This window comes from Rhinolophus sinicus, chromosome 2, assembly GCF_057876585.1.
Source record: "Rhinolophus sinicus isolate RSI-liver-muscle chromosome 2, RSI-T2T, whole genome shotgun sequence".
Lineage (NCBI taxonomy): Eukaryota > Metazoa > Chordata > Mammalia > Chiroptera > Rhinolophidae > Rhinolophus > Rhinolophus sinicus.
In genome coordinates this window covers 26,114,980-26,133,738 of record NC_142502.1, presented here as the reverse complement: position 1 = coordinate 26,133,738, position 18,759 = coordinate 26,114,980, and the positions used below count along the sequence as shown (strand labels likewise).

The 18,759-nt window shown below is 34.4% G+C and overlaps 1 protein-coding gene across 14 annotated transcripts in view; it reads right to left on the bottom strand.

The window, feature by feature from the left end:
• The window catches only part of AHI1 (Abelson helper integration site 1), a 170,363-nt gene that overhangs the window by 82,141 nt on the left and 69,463 nt on the right, over positions 1 to 18,759 (bottom strand). For all 14 annotated transcript variants that reach the window (XR_016020173.1, XR_016020174.1, XR_016020175.1 and 11 more), the window contains one exon: positions 9,349 to 9,466. Coding sequence is in view for 11 of the 14 variants with exons in the window: in XM_088795441.1 (XP_088651567.1) it covers positions 9,349 to 9,466 (118 nt within the window). In the remaining 3 variants the exon portion in view is untranslated. The remainder of the gene's footprint in view (positions 1 to 9,348; positions 9,467 to 18,759) is intronic.

Sequence of the window (18,759 nt, the reverse complement as noted above, 5' to 3'; positions counted from 1 at the left end):
ATGGATGCTAATGAGCATTCACTTTGGAAGAAAAATAAATCAGTGAAATTGTTTCTAAAAATATTCAACAGAGCCATTTGGGAAAAGTGAAGACTTCTTCACTTTTAGTGGACTACTGTCCCACTTATTCTCATTCCGACAATTAGTCTGCCAGCCTGACTCATTTATCTTGCAGGTTTACCCTAAATATCAGCTGTCAGTTAATATATCTTAGCTATATATACAAAGTTCTCAACAGACTTTCTTGTAAGCTGAACAAAGTAGTGAGATTACAGAGTTTTACACAACACAAGAGGGACACTATCTTTGTATCCAGTCTTTCCTTTTTAAAAATAAACAAATGACAAGGATCAACAGCAACAAAAAAACCAAATCATTGGCATGAAAGAAAAAAACCGGAAACATAAACATGAGAAAACTGAACACAGAGCAAACATCAATTCAGAGAAAAGAATTTTACTAAGAGAGATTCAGAAAGCTGTAATGACACCTACAAAACTTCAAGACTATTAATAGAAAAAAGGAACAGGACAAGAAAAAAACAATGAAGATTAAAAAGACGACTGGTGAATTAGGAAATACTTAGAATAAAGAAATGAGAAGACTCGGAAACTGATTAGTTAAAAAAAGGAAATGAGAAGAGTGCTCAAAGATGAATCCAGTTTCCACCTGAAAGAATGGTAATGCTATCATCAAAAATGAGACAGAAGAGTAAAATATATAAGTTTCTTTCAGGAAACTCAGGCTCACTCATGGTAATAATTACATTAATGTCACATGTATGACAAAAAAATGGTGAGCTTGCATATCTTGCTATACAAGTTTAAAGCTGAATATCTTTTCTGAGATTAGATTTCATACTTTAGAGCCATGTATACTACAATAGCTCTATTAAGCTTTCCCTAAACTCACAAAAATTTTACATTTGATCTTTTAAAAAAGATGCTATGTGCAAATAACATCTATACATCTTCAAAATACAAAAAAGGCAAATTAAAAAGTTGTTAGTACATCAGTTGGAAAGCTATAGAAAAGGTAAACATCAGAATATCTATAAAACACAAATTCAGTAATCTGGAATGTACTCTGGCTATGTTAAGATTAAATTATGTAGCTTTCGTATTCAATTACATCAATAACATCTCATTTTAATTTCTTATAGTTTATGGCTTTTAGTTGCTTTCTTTTCATTTTTCACTGAAAATGAATATAATTATTTCACTTTTAAAATTAATCCACTGGGCAAATGCTACAATACACTTTGATAACCACATTTAGTAGGTTCTTAAAAACACACACACACACATACACATGACTGAAAAAGAATAGCTTCAAGTAAGTTTTCTATTTTTAACAGAGTGGGGGAAAAGGTTGAAAATTGTAAGGTTAGAAACATATACTAACCATATAACTATCACATGAAATAGCTTCTTACAAAATAAATGGCTAGGAAATCAGCAAACTTAAGCTCATTCAAATCAGGTTTAAATGATGAGAAAGTTTGTATTCATCTTTTCCTACCAGAGAGTATTAGGAGAAATTTAGTATCTTAGTGGGGACATTAATACTAAATGCATATTCTTGTGCATGAAGAACCATTCATTAAGTATATTAATATTTAATAGAGTTGATAAAAATGATTTTTATATTACGGAATGATAAATATTTAGAATGTATTTTATTAACAGGGTCGCAAACACATTACTAATTCATATTACATTATTTAGGAAACAGAGGTGCTTTTATTACAACTGAGGATAAGTTTTAATCTTTAAAAAGTGGATTAACTCAGATCACTGGAGAATTCTTAGTAAAATACTAATACTGGTTACTAAAACGGCACCTTATACCTTTAATGCACTAAATACTCTGTTTCCCAAAAATAAGGCCTAGCCGGACAATCATCTCTAATGCAAAAATTAATATTATATAATAATACCAGGTCTTATATTAATTTTTGCTCCAAAAGACGCATTAGAGCTGATTGTCCGGCTAGGTCTTATTTTGGGTGCAACACAGTATCAATTTTAAAGAATCCAATTATAAATGACACTAAGCCTAATGAAATCTCAGTCTTTGTGGAAGGAGAATATAGTCACGTTTTAAAGGAAAAAAATATAATCCACAAGATCAAGGTCTTTCGCTCAGTTCCCAGAAAAATCCAAATATGAAAATAGTCCCACCTCCAGTGTTTTTGTGTTGACTGGTACTGATGTAAAAAGACAAAGTTTCAAAGGTTAAGTGGGTTCTAGTGAATTATTATTATTTTTAAACTTTTATTTATTTAAATGTGTTTTTCCAGGACCCATTATCTCCAAGTCACATAGTTGTTTCAATCTAGCTGTGGAGGGCCGCAGCTCACACTGGCCCATGTGGGGATCGAACCGGCAACCTTGTTGTTAAGAGCACTACGCTTTAACCAACTGAGCTAATTGGCCCACCCTCTCTAGTGGATTAAAGTTTGAAGTGCTTGTTTGAAAACTTCCTTCTTAAAATTACTTCATCTTATTGCTTTTGTTTGGCATGCTTCTAAAAATTCTGTATCCATTATTCGCCTCTCTGACATGGTCTTTTTTCCTATAATAATCATTTAACAAATTTTGTTAAATCATGTCTTAAGATTTCCTCCATTCCTTTGGCCACAATGCAAATTGCATGATTTCAAACTTAAATTAAAATAAAAGAAATTGAGAGAATCTTTCCTAAAATCTCATGTTTTTTATTCTCACAATATCTTATGGATTTCAAAGCATTACAAATATTTTTTTGATCCTCACGATTCTATGAAGTAGAAAATTCATATGAAGTAGAAAATAAAAGACATTATACCTGGAGATTAAGTCAACTACCCAAGATAACAGCTGGGAAGTGGAAGACAAGGGCTTAGGCCCAACTATTCTGGCCTTGTGACCCCAGGTCCAGTGTTTTTTCACTATAATGGACAGGTCCTGAATTCAGATTCAACAAATTCTTGCTTTTAAAAATTGCGTAATGAAAACATTATTCTTTTTTGTACCATAAAGCACATATAAGGACATTTGTCTACAGAAAAATCAGTTAATTCTGTAGATTATCCTTACCTATGAGAGTGAATTAATTCCTTTTACCCATCTCACCACCTAAACGTATGCTTTGGAATTCTGGAGGTTTAAAATCAGAATTCAATAAAACATTCTTTTTCAATTAATAGTTTAAAGTTCATTAAGCAACACTAGCAGAAAACTGCCAATTCTGATGGGATGAGAAAGTTCTTTGAAGCTCATTTTACCTTCCTCAAAAACGGAAACCCCCTTTTTACCATCAGCTGTGTTTATTGAGAGATAGTGTAATTCCTAATTTTTGCCAAAAATTTTTTTTCTTCCTTTGAAATACAAGAACCATCTTGTTCCCAGTTTACATGTAATCTACCTTCCACAATAGGTTATATAAAGATATCACAGAATCTCTGGTGAAATTAGGACCAAGGATTCATTTTACATTTCAGTTATATTATTTGTAAAGTTTTGAATTTCTCTATAAAAAAATCAAACCTTAAGAAATAATGAAATCTTGAAAACAATAAAAATAAAATTTAACTGGAAAAATAGCTCCTGATTATAAGAGGTAATTTTAATTTTTTACTCCTGGCCATGGGAATCAGTATTACTTGCCAAAGACATGCAAAATAAATGAAAAATACAGTTCTTCAAATATGATTCAACATATAGAAGCACAAAAGTTAACTTGACAGATAGCTTAACTAATACTGAAGTCATTTGAATGATGTTATGAATTTATTGAAATCAATATACCTTAACCGTTTAGGATCTGGTAAAAAGTTAGATTTAATGGTTGGCTATCAAGTTTAATGTGTGTTTATATGGTCTAATGGAGCGTGCACACAAAAAAAATATGGAGAAGACAAAAGCTATAGGTTGTTTTTAAAAACCATGTTACACTCTGCCTGCCTCCACCACCAAACTCTATCTACAATTTAAAAAGATGATATGAAGATTACATTAAGTCATATTAATAAAATGATTCATTTCATTTTGTATGGCTCATCTACTGCATATGAACTCAATTGAATTTAGCAAAATGGTGTGAAAAGATATACCAACTACATAAAAATGAAACATGCTGTCCTTCAAATATAAACACGCAAAGATGATACAACTATCCCACCACCAACAGAATAAGAACTTCTGACTAATTCTCCCCACCCCCCCAAACAGTAACTGATTTTATTTTTTACTGAATAATCCATATTTTAAAATTTACTTCTATAATAAGGCTCTTGAGATGGTTGAAAGGGATCTGGAATTCTGACAAATTGATACAGAACAAAATTTCTGTGCAGAAAACCTCTTGAACTGACTGGAGAATAAATACTACAGTTTCACTGGGACCAAGCCTTTGAAAAATAAACTGGCCAACAGAATATTATATTTAAAGGTCAAAGAAAAATAGACGTTCACTAATTCTCAGAAAATATGTCCTTGACATTTCAGTTTTTTAACAACTACACCTATTCAAAATAGTATTGTTCAGGTTATTACTTTGCAATATAGCACAGACCTCTAAAGCTAATAACAAAAGATAACACCCAAATCAGGGGGCCCTCTTGGCAGAGTAGGCAGACAATGGGCCAGGACTGAAGGAGGGGATCCCGGAGCAGCCGCACTGCAAGGCTGAGCAGGGAGCCCACTTCACCTCCTGAACTTCTCTAGCAACAGACAGTTTGGTGTGGTAAGGACTAGTGCTGAGCCAGGAGTGAGGAGATCTTGCTGTAGACACGGCTGCCACTAGCTAGGTGAGCTGGGACAGCTCAGCCCCTCTGCTTCTCAATGTCACTATAAAGGGACTGAACTGTAGGTGTCAAGGTCCTGGAAGCTCTAAACAGACTTCTCTCCCTATGATGTTAATGTGTATCTTACTTCTCATAGTTTTGTTGAGAATTAAACGAGGATATATATGAAAGCACTTCCTAATTTTTTGTACAAATACAAGTTGCTGTCATTGTTTCAGATTTTCTTCATTATACTCAAGTATGGAAACAGTTTTGAGATGCAGTGTAACAAGTTCACCGCATGGTGAGGTGTTATGAGCTATAACCTACAATTTAGCCCAAAATGTTAAAATTACAATTTTCTTTCTCCCCCTCAACTTCATTAAAGTATAACTGACAAATAAAATTGTACCATTTTTTTTTCAGACAAATTACTCAGGAAAGATTTATGGTTTTAATTTTAATAGGATTAACTGACTTATTATTTTGTAATTAAGAACCTAGAATGACAGCCTAATGAACAGCTCTAAAATAAGTATCTCATAAGAGTTGTATCCAGATTCGTTTCTCTCTAACCCATCCCTCATTCAGACACCAGCTGTATTTTTTAAAAATACATTTGATCACCTCTTTCACAGTCACATCTTTGCATAGCTCTATTTCATCTAGAGAATAAAATGTGAATGCCTCATCAGGGCACAATTTGACCCCAATCTACCTTTGCAGACTCAGTTTTTCCTAAACACATCCATCTCACCATTTCCTCCAGCTAAACTAAGACTCAAACCACTCCCTAGCTATGCCATGCTCTCTTCTAAGCGTGTATGTGTGGTTACCTGCTTTTTGGCTCAGCAGGCACTCCTGCAGCCCTACCTGCTGAGGCAGCCTATGACAAAGACAAAGGCAAGGTCACAGAAGGTTTTATGAGACAGGGCAAGGACTCTGGAATGCATTCTGATTGTAACAGAAAGGGATTTAAGAGTTTTAAGCAAGATAGTCACATGATCTAATTTATTTTTCAAAAAATCATGTTGGCTGCTGTGGGGAGAATAAGCTAAGAGAAAAGAATGGAAGCAGGAAAGTGGAGGGAAGAGGAGGAATCAGGAAAGGCTCCCAGTTTTACCTGAACTGGGTCAATGTGGTAGAAAGTGCTGGGATTGGGGAGACCTGGTGTGTGGCAGGGGAAGTGCAAGGAAGGGTTTTGGGGGCAGGGATCTAGAGTTCTGCTTGGACATGTGAAGTATGAGAAACCCCTCAGCTGTCCTATCCCTCTTTATTCCAGTGACACTTGGTTAATACTGTGATTTTAGAGTTTTCCCTCTCGGAGATAATTTGCTGTATGCTCATTTGTCTCCCTAACCAGACTGTAAGCTCCCTGAGGGCATAGACTATAATATTTTGTCCATATCCTTGCATGAGTGCCTTAAACAAAGTAGCCACTTAGAATGATTTTAGAATGAATAAAGGTAGTATTCTAGAAACTGAAGAATATAAACCAAAGACGGAAGAAACACTTTACTACCTACCAGTCTCAATTAGTGAGAATTCACCCTGAATAAGATTACAGCAGATCAGAGTATAAACCCACCCTGGAGTCTAGCCTTCCAGCATATTCTCTCTCTCTCTCTCTCTCTCTCTCTCTCTCTCTCTCTCTCTCACAGACACACACCTTGTAAATCAACCCCTGCTCTTAAGCCTCTAGCAAGAGGGCTAATGGGAGCATATCGATTAGCTCTGTGTAAATAGCCTTTCTTTATACTGTACAAAGCCAAACGTTTACAGATATCACTTGAATATTTAGATAAGGTCTTTAAAAAATAAAAATCTTACTAAAACCGTATCTACATTATTTGTTTTTGTAGTCCTGTATTTCAGATTCCAATAGATTATTTGTATAGTCAAGAACACTCAACTATTGATCCTCTTTTAAAATTGGTTTGAATACTGAGTAGAATCACAGAATTTTTACGACAAACTCACCAAATCCAGAGCCCTTATTTACCTGTGGGGATAGAAAAGTGAGGCCTGAAGAAATTGTTCAAGACTCTATAGCCATTTAGAAATGGAGCTGTGTGTAGAAACTGGTTCATCTGTTTCCTAGAGCAGAGGTTTTTCCACAAAGATTCGCTTCTTAATGAATAACATGGATTAATTTGGCCATTTTGCAACACACTACATATTCTGCTTTTATAAATTTTCCATACAGTGATATCTTAATAAAATTTACAGGAAGAATATGCATATTAATAACTAAAACAAAATCAAGTGAAACAGTATTACCATGTATTTCATATGGCTTAATGGTTGCCTCTGGGACAGTGGACACATGGAGGGACGTGCATGATATGAATATATTCAGCTCAAGGTCTATCGTGTTTCCCCAAAAATAAGACCTAGCCAGACAATCAGCTCTAATGCATCTTTTGGAGCAAAAATTAATATAAGACCCAGTCTTATTTTATTATAAGACCGGGTATAATATAATAAATATAATAAATATAATATAATATAATATAATATAATATAAGATCCGGCCTTATAATATATATATATATATATATATATTATATTATATTACAATAAATATAATATAATAAATATAATATAATATAAGACCCGGCCTTATAATATATATATATATATTATATTATATTACAATAAATATAATATAATAAATATAATATAATATAAGACCCGGCCTTATAATATATATATATATATATATTATAAGGCCGGGTCTTATATTATATTATATTATATTATATTATATTATATTATATTATATTAATTATATTATATATATGGGTCTTATATTAATTGTTACTCCAAAAGACGCATTAGAGCTGATTGTCTGGCTAGGTCTTATTTACGGGGAAACCAAACACGTATGTGGCCAAGGAAGGCTGAAGGTACATGGAGACAGTCCCATGGTGCAGTTTCTAAGGCTTGTCTGCATCATAACCAGCTTTCCCTTTATTCTTTCTCTTTATTCTTTATCTCAGTGGTAACCCCTCATGCATTTCAAAGACCTTCCTATCTATTCTCTCTGCTCCCTCTCTTTACAGAAAAGAATTTTATATTATTATCTACACCTTGTTTGCTGACAAATTTAAGAGACTACTTGAATGAATTTTAATTAATATTATTAACCAAACATTTTGGCTTTATGCCTTTAATCCTAAAGTGTGGAATGAAAGATTTGTTCCCAGAAGAATTTTGGATCTCAGGAGAAAGATGATAGGGATCAAGTGCTGGAGACAGACTCCTTCCCTCCTACTCATTAAAATCACATGGTCTGAAGGCAAACCAAGTATCTACTTAGGGTGCAGAGAATAAGAACCTAAAGGGACAGCACGTGGTGTGCCCTCTGCTGCACATAAGAATGACCAACACCATTGCTCCAACTTCTGGCAGACACATTAGAAATTTAGAATTTCTAAGTTTTGGGATAACCTAATCATTATAATGATTTGAAATTCTAACTCAAAGTATTTTCAAAAATAGCATACGTTTATTCATCATGTTTACAATTTAAGTATGTTATATTCGTATAGTACCTTATGCTTACAAAGTGTTTCATATGTGCTATGTGATTTGAACTTCAACAATATATAATGTAAACATCATTTCTAGTTTCCAAATGAATATTCCAAGATTCACAGGTAATAAGGATAATAAAAGGCACAGCCAAGAGTGAACATAAGATTTCTTGATCCAAGTGTTTTCCCACCATAATACGTAATTTACAAAGCAATATTAAAATAACTTATATATGCAAACCCCAAATACTTTCAAAATAGAAAAGTAATACTGTCCCCAAATTTCTAAGTAAATTATGCCAATCTTTTCAAGCTCAAGTCTCTTTGTCAAAGATAATTGTTTTATTATTTTCAGTTGTCTCATCTTTTAATTTAAAATAATTTAATAATAGAAAAACTACTGTCAAAAACATACAGCTAATGAACAGAAATAGTCATCTTTCAATCCCCAAAGTCACATTCTCACCTAAATGCTTTTTCTTTGATGCCCTTTGAAAACCTGATTCAAATTAATTTAAAACATTAGCCTAAAGATTTGCAATTGTATAGCTCGTTTCAACATAGTGATTCACGTAGATTTATGTAACTAGCTTCTTTGCATATTTTATTAATTTGCCAACTTTGAAGAAACATGATATCACTGACAGGTTGGATTCTGTTTCTGCCAAAATGCATTTCACCTCGGATTCCTTGAAATGAATTATAACATATAAAATCAATTATGGTTACTTTACCTAAGGGAAACCGAATTGGATTTAACAGTATACATTTTAAAATTCACGTTTTGCTACTTTTAAATTATTATCTGTGCAATAGAATAGAGGTTGAGAGTATCTACTATCAAAGTTACAAAATTCAAATTTTCTTTCGAAATAACTTTAGTGATTTTTAAAGAAAAAAAGATGCTAGAATATAATTCAACTGTGAAAACCGATCATTACAATGCTGTAAGCTGTAGTTCTGAAGTGAAATAAATGACATTCATGGGGGAAAAAGCATCTGAACATTTAAAAGAATAGCCAAAGTAAGAAAGGGGCTCACCGGTTTGAGTGAAACCAAACTGATGCAGAATCTGATGAGAGTCCAGCACATTTGGCTGTTTTGCCTTAGATTGTTGTGAGGAGGATATTGTTGAAGTAAATGAGAGATTTTTGTTGACCTGTAATAGGAAAGGCAAATAAGAAACTAGAGCGTAATTTCCTGGGTTACTGATGCAAAAACAGAATGAGAAATATTTGCTTACGATGCAAACTATGACACATGGTAGGTCAAAAGCAGTGATAACGATTTATACGCTTAGATTTTAAGTTTACAAAACAGAATAGATTTTATCACAAAAGGAATACAGTGGTAATGAAAGCATAACTATTTTAAAGTAAATTCACCTTATTAATAAAACAAGTTAGCCTATCATGGAATTGCTATTATTAAAAACACAAAACAAAGTGGTCTTAAAAGTTATGCAAAGAAATGCAAAAAATAAAAGTGTGACTCCTTGACAGCTTTCAGTGAAGAACAAGTTAAGTGTTTCACACACACATTTCTCTATCATTTTGTGAAATAGCAGGTACTTCCTTTAAAGAGTGCACAGAAAACACCTGTAATATTCATGTTTATATACCTCATGGTGACATAGAAACACAGCTGTAACCTAACTTGCCAAGTGAAAGTTTCCACTGCATCAAAAAACCTTTTTCTTAAGACATGTTTAAAAACAGCATTAAAATAATGATCAAGCAAAATTTCTGTAAGTAAATGCATTTCTGTAAGTAAAGGCAGTGTTCTATAATACAAAAAGCTACTATGATTGTCTAAGTACAATGGTCTCACAGAAACTTAAGTACAATATTATAACTACAGCTATAGTAGGAAAATAAAGAATAGTTTATAAAAAAGTATTAAATGTTTATTAGTAAATTCATCTTGTAGAATTAATTTAGGCAATGATCTAATCTCATTCATTATTAATAAATCATTTTATCTTTATTATTTTTATCACTTTCAAAAATCACAATAAAATGTGATCAAATCTTGAAAAATTTATGAAGTTTGAATTCTAATTTATTGCAAAAAATGTAATCTGTGAATTAATAAAATGTTAAATGATAGTTTATGGTATATAAATATTTGTATATGAAAATAGTTACCTTTTCTTTCTTTTTTAAAATTAAACCACACAGAGGACTTCCACTGTCTTAGTATTTAAAAATTCCCTTCTGTTGTTCTGTATTAGATAGTGGGTTGTGGTTACAGGCCCTTATTTGACTCATTATTTACATGATGTTTGTAAATGCCTCTCTTCTTTCAAAGAGTGATAGTGAACGGTGTATCTTAGATTAAGCATTTCTTTTGAGGGAAAGAGCTGTTACATATTTGGTGAAAAAGTCAATTAATTAAGACCATGTAATAGTATAGTTCTAAAGTTCCTAAACTGTTATGATGTCATCATACAAAAAACCAAAATTTTTTCAAAGTAGTTAGATAGGATCAAATACCAACCACATCAGTGCTAAAAAAAACTATCCAGGTTTAAAAATTCTTTCAGGAGCCATTATTAAACACTGGCCAAAATTAATATTGACTATGTATATTAGTATCAAACCTAAAGTAACAATAACCACTGGACATTTTTGAGCTTCATTTTCCATCTTTAAATGGAGATAATAAAAATAATATGGATGCTTCAATCGGAATGTGCTGTGAGAGCAATAAAGATGAACTGGTCTAGCATGCTATTCACATTAACCATAAATACCGTATTAAATAAGAAATAGATTAAATAGAGTATGTTGGCAAAGGAAAACCACAAAGTGCTATACAAATGAAGTGCTATATAAATATTAGTTATTATTATTAACATCATTAGAAGTAAAAGTAATTAGTAATATGCAATGTAGTATGATGAGGCAGTAAATTTTTCAGAGTGCTACTCTTTTAAATAGAAGTATTATATACAAAAATAATATACTTATCGCTTAACTATATATTTAGTCCACTTCTCTTTTTACAATCATTTTTCAGTTTTACTTCTGTGTTCTTGAAAATTTTTATCCTACATGTCAAACAATGTATCTTGAAATCTGGTGCAAAAAGAACAGGTGTATGCTGGGGACATGGACACACACACACACACACACACACACACACACACACAAATATACTTCAGTCTTCCTCTTCAGAAATTGTTCTAAAACCAAAAGAACCCAGGAAAGAAAGAATAGGATACTTAAATGCCTCCACTCAAACAGAAATATTTCTAACTCTTTTTAAATAAAATGTTTCTTAAAAAAAAAATACATGTTCTTCTGAAAGCATTATAATTCTGCTCTTTTTTGACACATTTCTTTAGAGACAATCAAATACTCATAAAGCGATGATTGGCAATATAAAGCAGATAACTTGTAAGGTTGGAGATAACTGCTAATTATTATAGTGATTTGAAATTAGAACTCAGAATTTTCAAAGCGAGCTTACACATATTCACTACTTAATTTAGAGGAAGAAAAATAATAATAACCATTAAATAGAGTGAAGCAATATCTATTTTTGAAATATATGCTGTGGAAAAGAATTGCTTAATAATTTTACAACAACAGAAAGGTTGGCTAAGACAGTCTACCCTACACCAATCTACCCTCTTTTCACAACATACTTTTCTGCTTGCTTCATGCAAAAACCACAGTCTGCCAGAGTCAGTTTATTACCTCCATATTGGGGAAACCTAAAAGCATAAAAGTTTAATGAAATTCATAATAGAGTACAAGAAAAAAAAATCACCTGAAATTCTGCCAAGTTAATTAAAAAATAGTTTTGTTTATTCTTTCTGGGAATAAGCAGCTTGTTCAAAATATAAAAATACTAATTCCCTAGGAGGGGGTTAATTTTCATGTTAAAAAAGTTAAAACAAGCTAGCAATTAGCTTCTCTTTTAGTGTTCAATTAAATTTTAAAATCTTTGGGAGAGATACAACACTCATTTACATATATACTCTTATTGGGGGCTTTTTCCAACACTTTCTAAGTTCTTGTAGTTGGGCTAACAATCAAATTAACAAGAGAAAATGTCCAAAGTTTATTATAAGAATGCACATTTGGGAGTGCCCTAAGAATGAGACCCAAAGAGTCATTGCGCAGTTGAGGTATTTTATGTCCCTATAGACAAAGGAGGCAGGGAAAAGTTGGGGTGGGAGGGCAGGAAGGCAAATCATAGGTTGCTGAGAAGGGCGTAACACAGGTAGCAAATGAATTCCTGCTAGGCAACCAATGGGTCCCTAGGGAGGGCGGGTATGTAGCTAACAGGACCCTGCTTTGATGCTTCCTATCTAATGCCAGGGTGAATATACTGATTCCCTTCCTGGAGTGGACCCTTCCATCTGAATCTCCAATGCCGGCTAAGGGGAGGGTCAAAGGTTCTTCCTGAGTTTTTGGTTTCTTAATGACCAGCTTAAAATCAATATCCCAAAAGGCACAGTTTGGATGGCAAAACTTTGCTCCCTTTCACTCACAAATCTAATCATTTTAGCGGACTTCAGAATATATGCTACATTTACCCCAACTAGAATTTTTAAAGTTTCAAGCTGCAAAGGAACTTCAGATTGGTTTTAAATTATAACTGAAAAGATGCTAATACTGTCTGTATACTTATGTTCACAAATTTATCCCCCTTCCTCCAGATGGCTGTCTATTTTTTCCACTAAATCCGAACAACAATGCAGGTAATACTTTAATTTGAGGATAGTTCTCGTGGCAAAAATCTCCCAAATTCCCAGGAAAAGTTTTGTTGCACATCATACATGTTATAAAAATTAAAATACCAGTATCAAAGTACAAATTAAACAGAAAACTTGAGCCAAAGTGAGATTCAAGATATATGAAGTCAGGTATCTTAACATTCTCCTATAATAAATTCTAAAAGCAGCTTAGTACGTTCCTGTGATTTCTAGATTAGTAAAACCTAAGAAATGAGTAGCCTATGGTGTCATAAAGAGAAATTCAAATACAATCTCTAGGTCCCCATATATTTCCTTTATAAGCCTAGACAATGAAAAGAGGGAAAGTTAGGAAGAAACAGATACTGTTAAAGAGACATTTTTACAGTGCAGCAAGGTGCCAAAAATCTCCCATAAATTAGTTCATTACTACTACAGGAACTAAAACCAGAATTCAAATTTGAAGCAGTTGTAACAAAGTTTTATTTACAACAATAAATCAAGATTTTTTGAGCCTTTGATACACACAGATACACAGACACACACACACACACACACACACACACACACACACACACCAACGATTGGTGGTTCAAAGATAACTGATATGATTCCCCTGCACGAAATTCAAAATTAAGATTTAGTCCTGGTTCACATCATTTATCTATTATAACAATACGCCCCCAGTAAAAGCCGATTCACCTCAACACCTCCTGGCTTTCTCCAAACCTTTACCTCCTTTCTCAATATATTTGCTTACTTCACAGGGAAAATTTGGTCTTCAACCTTCTGAATCCTCAAAGCTATGAAATTTTCAAACCTATGAAAGACAATATAAAAACAAACAGCAAACAACCAAAAATTCTGGCTGTGATTCCATAATTTCCTTAAGCTTCACTGAAAGCTAAACTTGAAAAACAACACATGACTGCTATCCATACACCTCAACCGTTCAATTTCAATCAGTTACAACAAAGCTTTTCTCCATCAGAACACTGAATTTGAAGTTCCAGTCATCCTGGATTTCAAATGATCAAATTTAGCAGATTCACCAAGGCCTCTGCGATATCTAACACTGTCAGTCACTGTCCTCTCTCTGTCACTGGAAAACCATTTTCTGTTGGTTACCCTGTCAATGCTCATCAGTGTGGTCTGCTTGACCCACTGGTCCCTCATCTTCCTTCACACCACATGGCAATAACGTCTGTTTTCACTGCTTCATCTCCCCTGTATGCCGATTTCTTAAATCTACAACTCTTCCTTTCAGTAAGTTCAGAACTAAACAGATATTGTTCCCCACTATTTACTTCCTCAGGGAAAGCTATCACTATCCACCTAGTTGTCTCCACCAGAAAGACAGGAATCATCCGAGGCTGAGTCCTCACACTCCACAGAGGGTCAGTCACCGAGTCTAGTAGATGCTCTGGCTTCTGACCACAATCAGTGCTTCGGTTCAGGCCTTCCTACCACCTGCAAATGACCTGTTTTGTTTCCCCATCTCTTGGGTGCTTCTCTAATTCTTCTATACTTCTACCAGGATGATTTTTCTAAACTGCTGATTTTATTGAGTAACACTTCTGCTTAAAACCTATCATCAATTGACCCACTAGACAAAGTCCATATTTGTTAGTATGGCAGACAGAGCTTTCTCTAGTTTAACACCTACCTAGCTCTACAACCTTATTGCTCCATTTCCTATGCTCTGGCTACAACAAACTGCATATAGCTCCCCAGACGGGCCAGGTCTCTGTGACTTAGCTCATGCTGCTCGTTTTCTCATTTCCTGGAATGGGCTTCTCTCCTGGTCCACCTTCTTGGTGGATGTCACCTCTTTCTTTGAGCTTCAGCCCAAGTATTACATCATGTATGAAACGCCTTTTAGACTCTCCCAACAGAATTTACCTCTCCCTCCTTTGTTTCTCCAGTATGACCCTTATCTTCTAATACTACCTCCATGGTACATTATCAACTTCTCCAGCACCACTGAATTATTCCCACCAGCAAATAAATATGCTTCAGTATTGTCCATCTAATATTCCCTCCAGCTCCTGTTTCTCTGCTCCTCGGTCAAAATTTCTTAAAAAGAATGGCCTGTACAGTCTGCTTTATTGGTTCCCATTCTGTCTTCAACCCACTTCAGCTGTGCTTTTGTGTCTGCCACTTACTGAAATAGCACTCATCAAGGTAACCAAAGGACATCATCTTGCCAAACATAATGGTCAATTTTCTGTCCTCATTTGACTCATTCTCTAGGAAGTATGCGACAGTTTATCACTCTTCTTTCTTAAATACTCTTCTCCAGGTTTCCCTAATATACCTTCTCCTGGTATTTAGCTATACTCTTCCTCCCGGGTGATCTGATCGAATTTGACAGATTAAAACACGACTTTGACCTGACTTCTCCCCTGAGCTCAAGACTCATATATCCAATTGCCCACTTCATAGCTACATTCATACTCAAAATTCCACTCCTAAAAATTGCTCCTTCCACTCCAGTATCCCTCATCTCATTAAAAAGCACTACCAGCATCTGGCAATTGCTGAAAGTAACAACACAGAAGTTATTCCTAATTCCTTTTTCACTTACATCACATTCAATCCGTCACCAAGTCATGTTGAATCAATTTACAAACAAATCCCAAGTCTGTCCAATGCCTGCATCTTTATTATTAGCATTGCTAATTTAATTAAACAAGGAGGCCATTAGACTGACGCTCAAGTACTCGTAAAATCTTTAAAATGCCTCAGTTTATCTTGTATCACTAATTAAAACAATATCCTAACTCCATCCTGAAGGGTAGCAGGATATGCTACCCAAAATATGCCTCTTTAGTATAAGGATTATTTTGAGAAACTGCAGTTCTGGAAACAGAAAAATTACCCCTTTGTAAGGAAAATTTACATGGGAGGGGGGAGTCCATAGGAGGGAAGAGCTATTACCAGAGGTAACTTTTTCACCTGAGAGACTTACATGCACAGCAGGGCAACCTTTGTTTACCAAACATTTCCTCTTCTCACCTTTCCAAGCACTAGCTTCCCACCTGTGAAGGGTCCCCCACACCCTTATCCGTTTCCTTGCTGGGGATGGTACTACCTGGCAACCTTTGGAATCTTTTGTCTTTGTGTGGCTCCCGTATGTACATAATTATATTTTTTACACTGTTAATTGTTTATGTCAATTTAATTCTTAGATGGGCCACAGATCCTAAAAGGGTACAGGGGAATTTCTTCCTCCTCTGCTATACCATGCTTACAAGGCCCTTTAAAAAGCATGCATGATCTCCTGATCACCTCTCCAACCCTGTCCACGAAACACTGCCTCCTCTTGCTTGCTCACTATCCTAATCCAGCACAGTGGTCTCTTTTCCTGCTCCTTGAGCACGCCAGTTTGATTTCTAGATGAGGACTTTTGCAGGCCAGGACTAGCTTCTCAAGTGTTTCTCTCAGAGAGGCCTTCAATGATGAGCCTTTGAGGGTAGTCTCTTCCCAGTCATTCTTTGTCCCAGGGGCCTACGTTATTTTCTTCATAACACTTGCTGTCTGAAATTATCTGATTTATTTCCTTTTTTATTGTTTGTCTCCCTACAATAAAATTTTCTTATTCATTGTTATGTCCCAGGTGCACGCGTGTACACACACACACACACACACACACACACACAAATACTTGGTAGGCATTCAATAAATATTTGTTTAAAGAATGTTAATGAAAAAAGAAATGCATCTTCAATAATATAAAAATCTGGCTGGGACTTAGGAAAGAAAAAACTTAGGTATCTGGTGAAAATTTATTATGGATGTGACAGATGAGAAACTACATAAATATACTCTGCTCTTAAGATGAAAGACTTTTGCTAATGGTGCCAAGACCAGTCAATAGTCTTTTCAATAAATGGTACTCGGACAACTAGATAGCCACATGCAATGGAATGTAATTAAAACTCTACAATACATCGCATAAAAAATTAACTCAAAATAATCAATCACAGATTTAAATGTAAGAGTAAACATCATAAAAATCTTAGGAAACCACAGTGAAGTAAATCTTTGGGACCTAGGGCTAGCAATTGTTTCTTATATCCGACACCAAAAGCATAAGGAACAAAAGAAAAAATAAATTGAACTTCATAAAAATTAAAACCTTTTTGTTTTAATGAATACCATCAAGAAAGTGAGAACACAACACATAAAACGGATAAAACATTTACAAATCACCTATCTAACAAGAGACTTGTGTCCAGAATCTATTAAAAATTCTTAAAATTGAACAATAAAAAGACAATTTTTTTTAAAGAATGGGCAAAGGATTTGAACAGACATTTCTCCAAACAAAATATACAAATGGCACATTAAAAATGCTCAACATCATTAGTCATTAGGGAAATGCAAATCAAAATCACAAGACACCAGTTCCCACCCACTATGACAGCTATAATAAAGAAGACAGGAAGTACAAGTGTTGCAGAGGATGAGGAGAAACTGGAACCCTTCTTCACTGCTGGTGGAATTATAAAATGGGGCAGCCACTTTGGAAAACAGTTTGCTAGCTTCTCAAAATGTTAAACAGACTTAGCATATGACCCAAGAATTCCAAAGAAATGAAAACATATTCATTGCAGCATTATTCATAATAGCCGAAAAGTGGAAGCAACTAAAGACACTAGTAAAATTAATCTTTCCAGACCTTGATTAACTTCCAAATACATCACATTTTCAAATAGCATCTATTCTTTTGACAAGTAATAGGGATGCAAAGATGAAGAACATGATCCTCAGCTCTCAGGGAGTTTCCAGATTTGCAAGGGACGTTCTCCATTAGAGCTTTGCTAAATGTGTGCAGAACACTTTACTCTGGATATTCAGATCACATTACCAAAGAAGGGTATACAGTATATTTGTTAAAATGAAGAAACAACTCTGAATTGTTAGTCAGAGAATAAACCATTTTTGACTCTAGTTTCATATACTACGCATACTTAGGAAGATTAGCAATCTTGGAGCTATAATCATTACAGCCATCATTGCTATCAGGACCAAGTTTCCTGAACATCTGCAGTCCAAGTCACAATACAGCATGTCTTTCTTCCATCTTCCTTCCCCTTGTCTATATTTCATATCCTGTTGCTTTGTGATAATTAGGTAAAAAAGTGATGGGTTTTGACTGATACGGAACAACTCAGTGATGGGGTAAATCTGGTGTTTTCTGACGTTTCCTCCCTAAGATGCCCCATGTAGAAAGAGACAGCAGCCTACTTTCTTCTGTATTCCAAGTGCCTGCAACATAGCAGGAGTAGGTGTTTACTGAATAAAAAAAGATTCCCACTACATTGCCATTATCTAAAGCAGTCTTTGAACATACCAACACCATTCTAACTCTTTCCCATCGGGATGTCTCACCCTTTTACTTTGTGACACATATAATTATATTTGATAAATGAACTTGCTTGTAAAAGGAAGAAAGCTGCTGTTGAAAGCATGTCAGATATAATTTAGTTGAAACTGTTTAATATTGAAGAGTTTTTTAATATACTACTATGCTTAGACTAACTTTGGGATCTTGGGCAAATTACTTAACCTCAATAAGCTCAGCTTTCTTCTTTCTAATTCTGAATAACAATAATATGTAACGTGTCTCTCAGGACTGTCACATAGTTAAATGGGAAAAGAAGCGTGAAACATTGGCATAATAATCAAAAGCGTTATCAGCACAATGCAGCCTTGTTACGTGTGCAGCTTGCAAGCAT